Source organism: Pipistrellus kuhlii, unplaced genomic scaffold (assembly GCF_014108245.1).
Source record: "Pipistrellus kuhlii isolate mPipKuh1 unplaced genomic scaffold, mPipKuh1.p scaffold_m20_p_6, whole genome shotgun sequence".
Lineage (NCBI taxonomy): Eukaryota > Metazoa > Chordata > Mammalia > Chiroptera > Vespertilionidae > Pipistrellus > Pipistrellus kuhlii.
Genome location: NW_023425562.1, coordinates 32,008,988 through 32,025,558, shown reverse-complemented (window position 1 = coordinate 32,025,558; position 16,571 = coordinate 32,008,988). Strand labels below are relative to the sequence as shown.

Sequence of the window (16,571 nt, the reverse complement as noted above, 5' to 3'; positions counted from 1 at the left end):
GTTCATGTTAATCATTCATTGTTTATCTGTAATCCCTTTTAAAGGAAGTGTGAATCACCCATATGATTGCTGTTTATTATATTAGAGGTATGCCATAAGTTTACAACAGAAAAAAAATATTGCTTAAATTAAGAATCTTGATTTATATTATGTCAAACATTTGACTTTTCTGGCAAAGGAGTCACAAAACAAAAACTAGAAACAATTTAATTGGCTTAGCCTTTCTCTGAATTCCATATATAACCTTTGCGCTCTAATACTTCACCCATCTGCAATAGTGTCCAAAATGAAAAAGTAAGGAAAACAAGCCTCTAAGAGCTAGTGTTGATGTGACAAAGTCCACACATAGTAGTATTTCTGGAAACTCACTGGAGAACTCCGTAGACTTGGAATCTATACTTATTATAGCTTGAGATGATTCTAGCAAGCCTCATTGGTTGGCTTCTCTCAGAAGATTAAACTCCCAAAAGAGAGAGAAGTAAGATGCTATTAGCAGGCACACTGAGAATAAGGAACATGACAGCAGGAGAGGAGACAGAAAATTAAAAAATTAGCAGGCCCAAAGACATTATAGCAAGTTTTAGATTAAAATTTGTAATTTAAAAATAAGTGATTACTAGGAGAGTCAAAAGAAGTAGGAATTAAATGTAATGTCAACTCATAAGAGAGTTCTTCTCAACTGTGAAGCTTCTCTTGATCAATTAGGTCAAATCAGCACATTGTAGACAATATAGTGGATCGGAAAGAGAGGTATGAATATTTCTTCAATTTATGCTCTAATTGTGGCTCTAATGGGTGCTATCGGTTGATTTATTTAAACTATTTTTGACACTTCAGTTTTAAAAATAAAATACTTGTTATCATGAATATTTCATTAGATTTTCTCTTTTCAAAAAGCTTCACTGGTTATTTTATCGAGTATAAAGTTAAATTCTACAAAGGTAGGGATTTTCCCCCACCCCCACCCCCATATTTTCCATGTGTATATGTGCCAGGGATTAGATTGGAAAAACAGATTTAAAAGAAAAATGTCAGTTTAGAATTGCAACATTTATTTTATTGGAACTTGTTTTAATAAAGCTTGAGTGTAAATGCAAAATTTTGAAAGATAAAATGAAAGTAGCAATAAAGAAAAAAATTCTAGTGACAGTGGTTTTCCTACTTAATTTTGTACTTAGAATCAAAGTTTGTTCTCTTTGACAGCTCCCTGAGTGTGTGTGGAGGGCTCTCCGGTTCTCTATGGCCTTGTCACTCCCATGAGAAGGAATTTAGGCGAATGACATAAAGCAGCATCGAAGCAAAGTAAGTGAATTTATTAAAGAAGCAAAGCAAACTAATTTATTAAAAATATACTCGACATAAAGCACAAGTGGGCAACTCAGCTAGTCTGAGTGTGCCCTCCTGCGGAGGTTCAAGGGGTCTTACACCCTTCCTTCTATAGGTTTTAAACTAAAGTCTCCTGCCAGATATCTAGGGTAGCAGACTAGGTTTCAAAGTTCTCTTCTGCATTGTTGGGGCTTATCTTGGAATGTTTGTTCATACTTCTGGCTCTCTCGTCCTAAGACGGCTGAGTTTTTTGCTTAGTAGGTGAGATAAAATTCCCGCTTCTTCCCTCCTTCTCCACTTTGCTGCCCTAGCAGCTATGTATCCTGCCTGCCTAACATTCCCCAAGTGATATTTGTCCTTGGGTTTCGCTGGCACAAATGTCATTAATTGGATCTTTGTTCTCTATTTTCCCAGAACAGGTTGATTTAAGCTATGTATTATCTGGTTAGGGAGGAGAGGTATAAACCATTTGCTCTCAAGTGTCCTTGGTTGGGGAAGATAAGGTCTTTTGATTCACAAGCTGGCTGTAAGCTCTCCAAACTGTTTGGCCCTGTTTAATTTTCTGGTCTCAGTTTTCCCATTGTACTTGCCCAGGAATTTTTCTAGCTTCTTACTATCCTGCCACAAACTGGCAGAAAATATCATTCTAAAAATTATATAATCAGCGGGGACCGGTTTGGCTCAATGGATAGAGCGTCGGCTTGGGGACTGAAAGGTCCCGGGTTCGATTCCGGTCAAGGGCATGTACCTTGGTTGCGGGCATACTCCCAATAGGGAGTGTGCAAGAGGCAACTGATCGATGTTTCTAACTCTCTATCTCTCTCCCTTCCTCTCTGTACAAAAAAAACAATAAAATATATTTAAAAAATAAAATAAAAATTATATAATCAGAATCTCAAAAGTTTGAAAAATCAAATTTACTGAAAATAATTGCAATATTAGTTATTTAAGCATATTTCTTGAACTCCAACAATTCTCATTAGAAAATAATGTTTAGTCAGAATAACTTAATACTGTATTATAGAGAAAGAATGCCGTTTCTATAGTATCTCTGTGTAAACATAAGACAATGTTATCAGATTATTGTCTTAAAAATGGTCAATGCTACAAGCTAGTTGCTTATTTGTCACACTAATTACAATGCTGATGCTATCAGACTCTTTAAATAGGCTTTTCAAATTCAAAGAGTTCTGTTATTATGTTTTTGTTTTTTAAAAAAATATATATTTTTAAAATATATTTAATTGAGTTTCTACAGGGAGAAGGAGAGAGGGATAGAGAGCTAGAAATGTCGGTGAGAAACATCAACCAGCTGCCTCTTGCACACCCCCTACCGGGGATGTGCCCACAACCAAGGTACATGCCCCTGACCGGAATCGAACCTGGGACCTTTCAGTCCGCAGGGCAGCACTCTATCCACTGAGCCAAACCAGTTTCGGCGGTTATTAAGTTTTAATTAATTTGTTAATATAGTTATTTGAATAAAGGTGTTATTTTAAAAAAAATACATTTTTATTGATTTCAGAGAGGAAGGGAGAGGGGGAGAGAGAAACATCAATGTGATTAGAGAGAATCATTGATTGGCTGCCTCCTGCATGCCCCCCTACTGTGGATGTAGCCCAAAACCCAGGCATATGCCCTGACCAGGAATTGAGCTATAACCTCTGGGTTCATAGGTCGACACACAATCACTAAGCCACGCTGACGGGGCAATAAAGATGTTTTTAAAGAGTGACTCAGTAGACCAAGTATTTTACAATAATACCTAGAATGAGAAATTGGAGTTGCATTTGGAAAAAAGGTAGACCTTTCCTGCAGGCTGAATATTTTTGGAATTACTTTAAAACTACTTGGAACAACAAAGAATAAATGAGAAGAGTTTAAAACAAAAAGACATTTCTTAGAAAATTTAAAAGTAGACTAAAATTTTTTTAAATGAGCTCAGAATTTTTTGTATCTGAAAAAGGAAAGGTATGTTGGATTGTAGATTTCTCTTTATTTAATAAAGACAGTGTATATGTTAATGTGGAAAGGCCAATTTTCCACATATTAAAATCTCAGAGACGTTAATTAGTAAAATTCCTTAAATAAAGGGGTACTGGATGAGGAGTGGGCAAAAAAATTCTACTGCAATTTTACAAAAGATATATACTAGTAATACACTATTCAAATGAATTGTTCTTTTTATAAATGCTTAAGAAAAAAAAGTGAATTAATGTAATCAGTTACAAGTAATGCTGGGCTCCCCTATATTTAAGATGAGGACTGCTGGCTGACCCCTCACTTTACTTCCATACGCAGCCCCTGTTGATGCTTCTCTCCCAGCTTCTCTCCCAGCTTCATGGCCAGGGTGTTCACTACAAGGTATCTAGGGTTCAGTACATATTCTGTGGCTTCAAAATGGAGTCACACTCACTGGCCTAAACATGGCAGTCATTCATTAGTTTTTCATTTAATAAGTGACTACTATACACCAGGTATAGGCTCTCAGCATACAGAGAGTAAAGCAAGTTTCTATTTTGAAGGAGGCCATAGTTTACAAATGAGTTTCAACCTATAATTACCCAAGGGACTAAACAAACAAGCAAACAAACAGAAATGAAACCATGCCCAGGCTCAGTCCTGGAGACTCTGATAATAATAATGGCCTGGAATGGAGTCTGGAACGCAGGCAGTATTTTCAGAAAGTATTTGGCATGCTTCTAACGCACAGCCAAGGTTGGGACGTATTGTTTTAATGGATGGAAGAGACCAGTGATTAAGCAAATACAAGTGCAGTTTTCTAAATCAGCTGACCTAATCTTTAATAGTAAGTCTGGATTCCTCCTTCAGAATCCTTCAAGACCACCATTCAGCCATTGAGCACACATTTACATTCTCAACCCTACCAGATTACATGACTAACCAGTTTTTAGAAACTGGGATTGGTTAGTGGGATGTCAACCCAATCCCAGATCATTATGTCATCTGGTGCTGTGCTCTTCTAACCTGCCTTGCTCTCGGTGACCACATCCTAATTTCCAGTCATCAGTTTCTGCTTGGGACGCTGCCTTGTGTCTGGGTTCTTTTGCGCATCACCTGAAGCCTCCTGCCCATGCTGTTTCTCTGCTAAGAATAGCTGTAGCCTGTACTGCCAGTTATTTGTTGCCCTCCAGATCACCTGCCACACCTTGGCAGGTCTGTTTCTTATCTCCCGTTTGATCTGGCTCACCTTGCTTCCATCTCCATCTCACCCCAGGCCTGATGCAATCAACCCAGATACGGTTTGATAAATATCAAATATCAAGAATAGAAGTGCCTTTTTTGTACTAACAAATGTACACTAGTTTTCAGCTTATTCTTCTTATAGGTATTTTTTAGCTAATAGATTTATTTGTAGAGCGTGGCACACTTAGTCCATTCATTTTCTAGATCCTCATTAGATCAGACTTTGTGGCAGTGGCTGAGCTATTTCTACTGGCATCTTTGTTGACATCAAAGGGAGACCTGTGATCCTACAAACCCCAGTGGATTAGGTTAACTTTTAAGTGGAATTCAAATTACACATGAGGTGTCCTGTTAGATGTATTAAAGGTTTGCTGTTACATGATAAGCTTTATTTTCTATCAGAAATGTTAATAATGCATTCCAAAAGAAGTCGTTCTGAAATAACAATATGGGTTTTACATCACAAATCTTGAAATTGATAACATACTCCCCACCTCCTTCTCATCCATCTAACATAAAATAAATATCTTGTTAAAAGTAACATATTAGCATTTAACAAAATTAATAAATACAGACATCCTTATGCTACATATAAATTTTTACAAGGAGTTATAAAACTTTAATACCTAGCTCATGGCCTTTTTCAGCTATGGGAAATATTTTATGAACATCTATCTAGCTCTCACTGCAGCTTGTTATAAACTCTGGGTTTTCCACCAGATCATAAGCCTAATAAGCATGACAAATGTCACATTACTCTACTTCTGGTGCCCACACAGCATCTCAAAAAACACATGTTGCAAGAATGAATGTGCCTGCTGCATATGGAACAAGTCCAAATGTCTCCTGGGTCTTGGTGCTCCTTTATGGCAAAACATTTTGACTTTGTGCACCCAAGATTCTTTTCTAGGCTGGGATCCAGTGGTTCCCAAGTGGGGTTAATCTGGTGCTGTTATGTGATAATGTCTGTATTTGTGGTTTGAGGTTATATTCTGGGAATGGAATGGCCACACCAAAATGACTTTTGGTGCCTATTCCAAATCAATGAAACTAAACTCTACCCAGGAGCCTACCAGCAGATCCTTTCTTGGTGGTAAAATTTTCATAGTGAAGGCTTCATTATGGCATCTGTAGTCACCTACCACTCTGAGGCTATTGATAAGAAAATAATAAATCAATTTAAGCTTTCTTCAACCAATCAGATTTGGATTCCAGTGCTTAAAGTGACTAGATTAAGAGTTTAGTTTACACAGGACTAGATTAAGAGTTTACTTTTATAGTAGTCTAAATGTTATACTTACAGGGGTAGACTCTGCAGTTGGGTCCTTTTATATGTCCATTTGCCACCTTATATTTTCTCATAGTTGGCACGTGAAGGATCTGATTTCTATAGGAATATGTGTGCTGGGGTCTTTGTGTGTTACCTTTTACCTGGCATATATGTTCCTAGCATTTTTCCTGTTTTCTCATGAAATTTTGCAAAGGGGACTTAGGGAGGTATGGCACTCTCACCAGCACTTACACACTTTGTTATAAGAAGGTCACTTCTGTCCCACCTAACACTAGAGAGAAGTTATAAGAATAATTAAAAGCAGGTTATGAATAATAGAATGGAAGAGACAAATATTTCCTCAAAGGGTACATTTGATGTATTCTCCACATAACAAAGTGAGAGCAGAGTTTTCTGTGTTTACATTGTTTTCTCATCACAAAAATAAATACGACATTATTTATCTGCTCTTTATTTCAGTCTGAAAATAGGGATAAATTAAAGTGGAACTGCTTGGCTAGAATGAATATAAATTTTAAATAACTGGTCAATATTTTTTTTATCCTCTCTCATTTCTAGTGCTTTCTCTTATGCAACTTTAATGAACTGAAATATACAACTTTGAAAAGTGATAGAGGTTAAGTGAGAAAGCAAATTATTATATATTGATTTGAAACTATTTGCACACTGAACACTATAAACTTTGTTTCCATAAAAAAGGGAAAGATTGTCTTGCCTAGTCTAATCATGACCTCTCTTAAAACTGTGAAGTGAGGGCTGCCTCAACTCTATAGATCACATGTGTCAAACACAAGGCCCGCGGGCCAAATCCGTCCCGCCAGGCCTTGCAATGTGGCCCGCACCGCGCTGTCATCACTGCACTCGGCTGCGTTTCCATCACAATGACAGTTTATGACTGTTCAGTAAACCATTCGGCCCGCGATTTAGGCTGGATTTTAGATTTTGGCCCCTTCTCTGATTGAGTTCAACACCCCTACTATAGATCATTCATCCAGGCCTGCTGTTAGTTTAACCCAGGGGTCAGCAAGCTATGGCCTGTAGGCTAAATCTGGCCCATTGCCTCTTTTTTATGGCCTGCAAGCTAACCATGATTTTTACATTTTTAAACAGTTGGAAAAAAAATCAAAAGAAGATTAATATTCCAAGACATGTAAAATTATTGAAAATTCAAATTTCACAATGCATATAATACATTGCATTATATAATGTATATAATGTGCACAAGAAAGTTTTTTTTTTTTAACATATTCATGCTCACTAGTTTATGCATTGTCTATGGCTGCTTTGAATATTGCAACAGGAACCAGGTGGCCATAGAGTAAAAAATATTTACTATCTGATCCTTCACAAGAAAAGTTTGCTGACCCTTGGTTTAAGCTAATTTAAAAACTTGCATTTGTTTAAGGATTGTGACTGCCAACTGCCGTTCTAGCTTTCCCTATGATTGGAAAAATATTCTTGTGGACTTTATATGACCATGGTATAATAGGGATAATGTCCCAGGAATGTATGCTTCAAACAGTCAGTCCAGGACTCATCATTTGACCAAGAACACCCCTGTTTTTAGTAATGAACCAGAATAGCCCTGGACCATCTCAAACCTGACTTACCCCTGTCCTGAGGCTCCTATGATGTGGTAAATGACTATCATGCCTAAGGTCATACTTATCAACTATGCAAATACCCATATATTGATGATTTTGAAAACTAGGGAAAGCATAGAAAGTTAGGTTGAATGTTACTTTGGTATCTTACACAGTGAGATTAATTTTCATGAAAGAGCACAAGCCCACCTGGTCGAGTTTCTGCCACAACAGGCCCAGCAAGGTCGGATGGCTTGCCAACACCTGCCTGGTTCATGGCTCGGACACGGAACACATAGCTGACACCCTCCTGGAGGCCTTGCACCTGGAAGAAACAGGTATGAATACAATGGGAACTTTGTGTCACTTAAACATAAGTGCTCTTCCTCTGTAATAACAATTTCTAGTTGACCCTTGAACTACACAGATTTGAATTGCATGGATCAATTATACACAAAGTTTTTTCTTTCTTTTGAAAAAAAATTGTATTGAATTTATGATTGGTTAATAAATTATATAGGCTTCAAGTATACAATTCTATAATACATCATCTATATATTGTATTGTGTGTTTTCCATCCAAAGTTGTCTCTTTCCATCACCATTTTCCCCCTTTGCCTTCTTCTACCTCCTCCCCGTACCCCTTTCCCTGTGGTAATCACCATATTGTTGTCTATGTTTATGTTTATGAGTGTTTTGTTTTTGTTTTGTTTTCTTAATCCTTTTTCCTTTTTCACCCAGATCCCAAACCCTTCTACCCTCTGATGGCTGACAGTCTGTTTTCTATATCTATGAGTCTGTTTCTTTCTTTTTTTTTTTTTTTTTTTTTTTTTTTTTTTTTTTTAGGGGCTAAAATAGTTTATTGATGATCACATGTCTTTGGGAGTTCTATTTTTCCAATATATATGCTGAAAGGAGGGAGATATTGGCAGTAGGATTGTAAGATACATCTTTGAACGTATAAATCTGAAGTTACTATTGAAGGAGTAAGCATTTTCTTGGGAGAGCTCATTTGTATTTTTAAATGTGCTAAAAACTCATAAGAACATATTAGAGAGGCCCTAGTACATGAAATTATTGCACGGATAGGGTCCCTAGGCCTTGCAGGTGATCAGGGCTCATTGGGGCCTTCTGGCTGCTAGCCTGGGCCTTTCTTCATTCTGCGCTGCTCCTGGTGGTCAGTGCATGTCATAGCAAGCGATCAAACTTCTGGTCTCCCAGGCAAACTAGAGGGGACACTTTGCCTATAGATGGTTTGAGACTATAATTATAAATAGTAACATAAAATAATTATGATAATAATATTCTCAAAGTCTTTAGATCATCTTTGCTTTGGAAATTATTTTGAAGTGTTTATAGTATTCTGTGGAAAATAGATATTTTTAAAAGTGCTTTAGTTAAATAAGTAGGCCATTTTAGCAATCTTGCAACTTGATACAATATGATGACTAGATTAATATGTTCATAACACATCTGTATGAAAAAAATTCAGATGTAAAACACCCATGTGTTCAGCAACATCCAGGTAATCTGCTAAATTTGGCCTTTGTTTTATGGTTTAAATGTCACAATGAGCTTTATTTTTACTTCTTTCACAAACTTATTTTCAGAAATTGTTTTTAACTACATGAGATAATAATTTGGAAAGTTAAATATATTCACATACTGAAACCCCTAACCTCACCCTTTAAAATGTCTTTTAATTATTTTAAAGAATAAAAACCTACTGGGTATATTTTATTACTCATCTTGAATGAATTCCTTTATAGATCATTTGTTGACTATTAATGGAGGAAATGAAAATCCCATTTAATATTGTAATTATGTTTAGTAAAATATACAATGTGACCTTTTCAGCTGTCTCAGTCAATGAAATTTACTGAATTCACTTAATTGCACCAAAGACAAAATTAAATTTTAGGAAGAGATGCAAAAGAAGCTGAAGACATGGAATTATGTATTGCACTATAAATTCTTACACTGTAATGTTTATAAGGATAACTTGGGAAGATTGTTTAAAATGGAAACTATTGATTCCTGCCTCCCAGAAATTTAAACTTATTATTAGGTCTTGGATAAAGGCCAGCAATTTACATTTCCAATAATCTTCCCAGGATGACTCTGAAGCAGGTGATCCTAAATCAACTCCAGAGATAGAAATGTTCATGTATAGTGGCTTTCAAAATTGCAGTTCATTGGAATCCTGTGAGAAGCTTTATTTTTTTTATTATTATTATTTTTAAAATATATTTTATTGATTTTTTTTTGCCCCCCTCTTTCCCTCCCACACATCCCCTCCCTCCCCAGAGTTTTGTGTCCATTGGTTGTACTTATATGCATGTATAAAAGTCCTTCGGTTGATCTATTATCTCTCCCAGATCTTCCTCCCCTCCCCGCTGTAATTTGACAGTCTACTTGTTGATATACTGTTGTTTCTATTTTTTGTTTGCTTATTTTGTTCATTAGATTACACATATAAGTGAAATCATATGGTATTTGTCTTTCTCTAACCAGCTTATTTCACTTAGCATAACACGCTCCAGGTCAATCCATGCTGTTGCAAAATGTAAGATTCTTTCTTTCTTTTTTTTTTTTTTTTTTTTTTTTTTTTACCGTAGTATTTCATTTTCTAAATGTACCACTGCTTTTTTTTATCCACTTATCTACTGATGGGCACTTGGGCTTCTTCCAATACAAGGCTATTGTAAATCGCACTGCAGTGAACACAGGGGTGCATATATTCTTTTGAGTTAGTGTTTTGAATTTCTTCAGATACATTCCCAGAAGTGGAATTGCTGAGTCATAAGACAGTTCCGTTTTTAATTTTTTGAGGAAATTCCATACTGTTTTCCACAGTGGCTACACCAATCTGCATTCCAACCAACAGTGCACAAGGGTTCCCTTTTATCCACATCCCCACCAACATTTATTGTTTGTTGATTTATTGATGATAGCATTCTGACTGGTATAATGGTGTAATCTCCTTGTGATTTTAATTTGCATTTCTCTGATGATTAGTGTCATGGAGCATCTTTTCATGTGTCTATTGGCCACCTGTATGTCCTCTCTGGAGATCCTTTGCCAATTTTTTTAATTGGATTGTTTGTTTTCTCGGTGTTGAGTTGTATAAATTCTTTATAAATTTTGAATATTAATCCTTTATTAGATGTATCACTGATAAATGTGTTCTCTCATTCAATGGGTTATCTTTTTTGTTGTTGGTTTGTTTTTCTGTGCAAAAAAAATTTTAATTTGATGTAATTCCATTTATTTATTTATTTATCTATTTATTTATTTTAATATATTTTATTGACTTTTTACAGAGAGGAAGGGAGAGGGACAGAGAGCTAGAAACATTGGTGAGAGAGAAACATCGACTAGCTGCCTCCTGCACACCCCCCATTGGGGATGTGCCTGCAACCAACACACATGCCCCTGACCAGAATCGAACCTGGGACCTCTCAGTCTGCAGACCAACACTCTATCCACTGAGCCAAACTGGTTTCAGTGTCCCATTTATTTATTTTTTCTTTTGTTTCCCTTGCCCAAGGAAATATATCAGGGAAAGTATAAATGTACGAGATTTTCCTGTCTATGTTTTCTTCTAAGATTTTTATGGTTCCAAGTCTCACATTTAAGTCATTAGTCCATTTTGAGTTTTTTCTTGTATGGTGTACGAAGATTCTGTAGTTGCTTTTCTTTTCTTTAAAAAATATATTTTATTGATTTTTTACAGAGAGGAAAGGAGAGGGATAGAAAGTTAGAAACATCTATGAGAGAGAATCATCAATCAGCTGCCTCTGAACCTGGGACCTTTCAGTCCACAGGCTGACGCTCTATCCACTGAGCCAAACTGGTTTCGGCTGTAGTTGCTTTTCTTTCCCTTCCTTCCTTCCTTCCTTCCTTCCTTCCTTCCTTCCTTCCTTCCTTCCTTCATTTCTTTTTTTCTTTCTTTTTTTTTTGCATGTACCTGTCCAATTTTTCCAACATCATTTATTAACTGTCTTTACCCCATTGTATGTTCTTGCCCTCTTTGTCAAATATTAATTGACCACAGACGTATGGGTTTATTTCTGGACTCTATATTCTGTTTCATTGATCTGTGTACCTCTTTTTGTGCCAATCCCAGGCTATTTTGATTATTATGGTCTCATAGTATACAATAGTTTGATATCAGGTAATGTGATATCTTCAACTTTGTTTTTTTCCCTCCAGATTGCTGAGACTATTTGGGGTTTTTTGTGGTTCCATATACATTTTGAGAATATTTGTTATACTTTTGTGAAATATGTCATTGGTATTTTTATAGGAATTGCATTGAATGTATAGATTGCTTTCTTTGGGTAATATGGACATTAAAATAATCTCAATTATTCTTATTCATGAACAGAGTATTTGACTTCACTTATTTATATCTTCTTCAATTTCTTTCTTTAGTATCTTATAATTTTCCAAGTACAGGTCTTATACATCTTTGGTTAAATTTATTCCTGGGTATATTTTTGATGCAATATGGGATTGTTTTCTTAGTTCCTTTTTAAAATTATACATGTGATTGTTTTCTTAGTTTCTTAATAATAGTTCATTATTGGTGTATAAATATGCTACTTATTTCTGGATATTAATTTTGTATCCTGCTACTTCACTGAATTCATTTATCAATTCCAGTTGTCTTTTGGTGGAGCCTTTACCATAAACATTTTCATATCACCTGCAAATAATGACAGTTTTACTTCTTCCTTTTCAATTTGGATGCCTTTTATTCCTTCTTCTTGCCTGATTGCTATGGCTAATACTTCCAGTACTATGTTAAATAAGAGTGATAAAATCTTAATCTTAAGAGAAACCCTTTTAATTTTTGCCCATTGAACATAATATTGACTGTGGGTCTGTCATATATGGCCTTTATTATGCTGAGGTATGTTTCCTCTACTTTCACTCTGGTTTCAAATGTAAAATGTAGAACCCCCACATTTTCATTGTTCAAGAAGATGTTTGCTGAGAAGTTATTACATATGTGCCATTGACCTAGAGTTATAAGAGTATAAGGGTTATAAAATTTTTAAATATCTTTTTATATGACAGTTCCACTTCATAACTTTTTATAACTTTCTTTGGGTTCAGTACAATCTTATTACTATTATAAAACATGTTACTATTTCACCAAATATTATTTTTCTTTTTAAAATATATAATGTTTAAAAGCTATATTTTATTTGAAGGAGAAATAAATTACACACAGATGGTCCAATTTTTACCTATAATGTTGTGATAGAGGTCACTATCCAAAATGTGATTTAAATAAAATAAAATTAGAATATATTTATTCAACTAAGATATTATTTTAAAATATATTTTATTGATTTTCCACAGAGAAGAAGGGAGAGGGACAGAGAGCCAGAAACGTCAATGAGAGAGAAACATCGACCAGCTGCCTCCTGCAAACCCCCTACCGGGGATGTGCCCGCAACCAAGGTACATGTCCTTGAACGGAATCAAACCTGGGATCTTTCAGTCCACAGACCGACGCTCTATCCACTGAGCCAAACCAGTTTTGATGTGACTATTCATTTAAATGAGCTATGTATTAAATCACTAGGATTTTAATCTAATAATTTAATTGTATTGTGTTTGTGATAATGGAATGTCACAATGTAGTGATAGCTTTCACTGTAGCTAATAGAATTTTGAAGTGAATTTTCATCTGTAAATGAACTTGATTTTAGGTACAGACTAAATTTACGGAGTTTAATGTATTTAAATTCTATGTTTAGAAATAATGCCAAGTAAGTATGGATTTACAGAAAGAAACAAAAACATTTCCTTGTTGTGATAAAAATAGAACAGTTTCCAGGTGTGTGCCACATCTGCACCTGCCACTAAGGTTAAGATGTGGCTGTGAGTCAGATTTTTGCATCATGACACAGGAGGTGAGTCCACGTCCTAGTATCTAGTCACTGGAGTGACAGTAACACCCTCCCACTCTTAAAGGAATAATGACATCTGGCCTTGCTTTACCCCAGTCAGGTCCAACTTCAGGCTCTTGGTAGACTGATTTAGAAATCACCTGGCCATAAACTCTTACCATCATTATCCAGGATATGCCTGTCCTTTATTTTATATTGGCTTCTGGGGGTTTCTTTGTATCTAGAGGCCTCCTGACTCATCTGGACAATTAAACAGCATCTTTGGCTCCAGACCATCTTTGACCTTTTGCTAAATTGGTATATGCTAAATTGAGTCAATGACATATTGGGTGTAATGGCTTAAGGGTCATTTCTCCTGGAGCACATATATACATTTTTTTATGGGGACTATAAATGCCTTCACTCCAGAGATTAGCTGACAGATGGCATAAACTTTAGTTCATAGTGGCAGGTCTACAGGAGAGATCTTTTAGACCAGGTATTCTTTGAATATCTTTTAAGGCCCACCCTCTAGGCAGTGACTATTTTGTCAACAGATGGGGTTGCACACTAAATGAAGTGTTCAGCTTTCTGTATGGCTGTGGTGAAGCCACACTTCATTCTAAGTAACAAGAACTAGAATCAGACAGCCCCTATATTCTAAGGCCCTACAGTGGAGTCAGGGTCTCTGGATTCCGCTGACAATAAGGGAAAACATTCTTTTGAGATTTCTTAGTACAGGTGAGAGATTCAGTGGTTTTAGCAGAACGGTCTTTGGTAGACAGAGTTGGAAACTGGTTCAATTAAAAAAATCTAGAGGAATCTGGAAGGCAATGACATAGATAAGGGTGAGGATAAGGTCAAGAGTTGAGTGAACCTATTCTACTTGTCTCTGAGAACTCACATGAGCACAAGCGTGAGGGAACAGGTTAAGTGAGACAAAATTAGACTCAAAGGAATTAGCAGTTAAAGGCTTACTGGCACGAGACCTATAAAAATAGATCCCCAAATAAAAACCTTCAAAAAATTACAGGAAGAAATAAGGAAGTCATCTTTGAGGAATCGTAAGTAAAAATGTCTTAAGACTATGAGTAACAAAATGTGAGGTGGGTAAGTGGAGATAAGAAGGGAAAGACTAGAGAGAGGAAGACTTGTGGATGTTTTCCAAAGCTAGGCTAAGGAATTCAGATAAAATCTAACCGAATTGTTTTAAGCATCAGAAACCTTGCCAAAACCCAACTACTGCCAAATAAAATCTTACCAGGAGCCCAATGTGTGACACAGACCAAAGCAGAAATATTGCCTTACCTTGCTAACTTTTAAGTTAATATCATTAGAAGAGCCTTTTATCTTTTTAAACAGGTCTCTTAAACTATGAGCATCCTCTTACCTTCAGGTATTTGTTTTTAAGAACTGCCTCATTGAGTCCTCGCCATTGGTCATCTTTGGCATTGGCTTCCTTTATGTCCACAAAGTAGCCAATGACTGGAGTCCGTCCAGAATGGATTGGAGGCTTCCACTGTAGAACCATGGAGGTTTTCCTGACTTCACTATACTTAAGATTGTGTGGTGGTCCTAAGAAAGAGAGAGAAAGTGCATCAAAATCACAATGGAGATAAGGAAACTTAAATACGTATAAATCTAGAACCACATTTAAGGTCTTACAGCTGAATCTGATGCTGTTTTGTTTTGTTTTATTTTGTTTTGTTTTGTTTTCAAATCTACCACTTCCATGGAAATAGGTACTTTGTGGTCATTACATATCAAGTTTCCTCATTGCTCTACGAGTCTACATTATCCTTTTAAGACATGGGCAGCAGGTGGTTAAGGTCAGGTCAGGATACTCCTCAGAGGCTGGATGAAAACTTGCCTTTCAGGCTGTTCTCAGGTCTGTGTTTCTCACCTTTTATCACAACAGTTTAATTTGGTTGCAAATTCAGTTTTGGATAATAATCTGAAAATTCTCCCAAATCTCAAATTAGCATGAAGAAAGCAACTCTGTTTGATGGCATATGGATATAGGTAATAATATTTCTTACAAAAGAAAAAAGAATATATTATAAAACAATTACCCACTGGAGGGAAATATTTTCTATAAAGCATATATTCCATCTAGGGGTCAAAACAAACTATCGTTATGTTTACAAAGAACTTTCACCAAATATATACAATCAATCCTGTGGGTCCTGAATCTGTGCCAAACACTGTGAGGTAATTTGCACTCATTTAACTCATTCATTCTTAAGATAATTAAAGGAAAACTCAGAGAAGCCAAGTAACTTGATCAACCTGTTCAGAAGGAAAGCCGGAAGGTTCTTCCTGCATGTATGTTCCTTAAACTTTGGGAGGATCCAAACTACTAAGTGGATTATCGTTGCATGACCACTAGCTGCTATGCAGGTGATATGTTTATTTTCATTTGTTTAAAATAACAACTGATTTCTAACCAGCCAATCAAAATGGACTCACAGTGGCCTGAAAGCCAACTATAAACACAGACTCTAGCATGCTATTCTTTAGCATTTTGCAATCGATAGTTCATCATTGGACCTTTTACCATGGCTTAAGAGTCACAAATATGTGTCATCCCTGACTTCCCACACAAAGATGTGTGGGAAGAGAAGGATGACACATATTTGTGACTCTTTTTATAGGTTTAAATAATAATAACAATACCTCACACTGGATGTGGCATGTTCTGTTCTACAATGATTTCCTTATATCATCCTCAGAACCAGTGACGCAAACAGATAGGTAACACCACCTCTGTTTTACCGAGAAGGAACTCAGCTCTGCTGCTCCCTAGTCCCTCTCCTCTAGGAATAAGAGACCTAGTTTTCAATCCTACTGCCGCTTACTACCTGTGGACCCTTCTGGGGTCTCAATTTTTCATCTGTAAAACAAAGGGATGACAAAACATCCTTAATGCTCTCTTCTTTAAGAGCTTTCTTGAGTTATGGCTTGTCCGCCATTACTCAGTAAGTCAAGGATGGATCTGAAAAACCAGAGGTCAAGGGACAGAGAACTATCCAATTCATTTCTCCTCTGAATTAAGACCACATCCTGCCACCTCTTTTGCAAACTACCTTTCCATCAAAACATTTTCCACAGGCTTGCTCAGAATTTCTTAGTTTCTAGTTACTCACATTTTAACTTGATCCGGGAATTGCAAGAATGTAAAAACAGATCCACTTTGGGGTAGGTGATAGAACTTACAAAATATCAACTGGATTCAAGGAGGTGCAAAGAAAGACAGTAT

The 16,571-nt window shown here is 36.2% G+C and overlaps 1 protein-coding gene across 2 annotated transcripts in view; it reads right to left on the bottom strand.

Annotated features, from left to right (window-relative positions):
- Window positions 1–16,571, bottom strand: part of MYOM1 (myomesin 1) — a 109,276-nt gene that overhangs the window by 27,267 nt on the left and 65,438 nt on the right. For both annotated transcript variants that reach the window (XM_036418951.2, XM_036418952.2), the window contains 2 exons: window positions 14,703–14,887; window positions 7,618–7,732 (listed from right to left, as the gene is read on the bottom strand). In XM_036418951.2, the coding sequence (XP_036274844.1) occupies window positions 7,618–7,732; window positions 14,703–14,887 (300 nt within the window). The remainder of the gene's footprint in view (window positions 1–7,617; window positions 7,733–14,702; window positions 14,888–16,571) is intronic.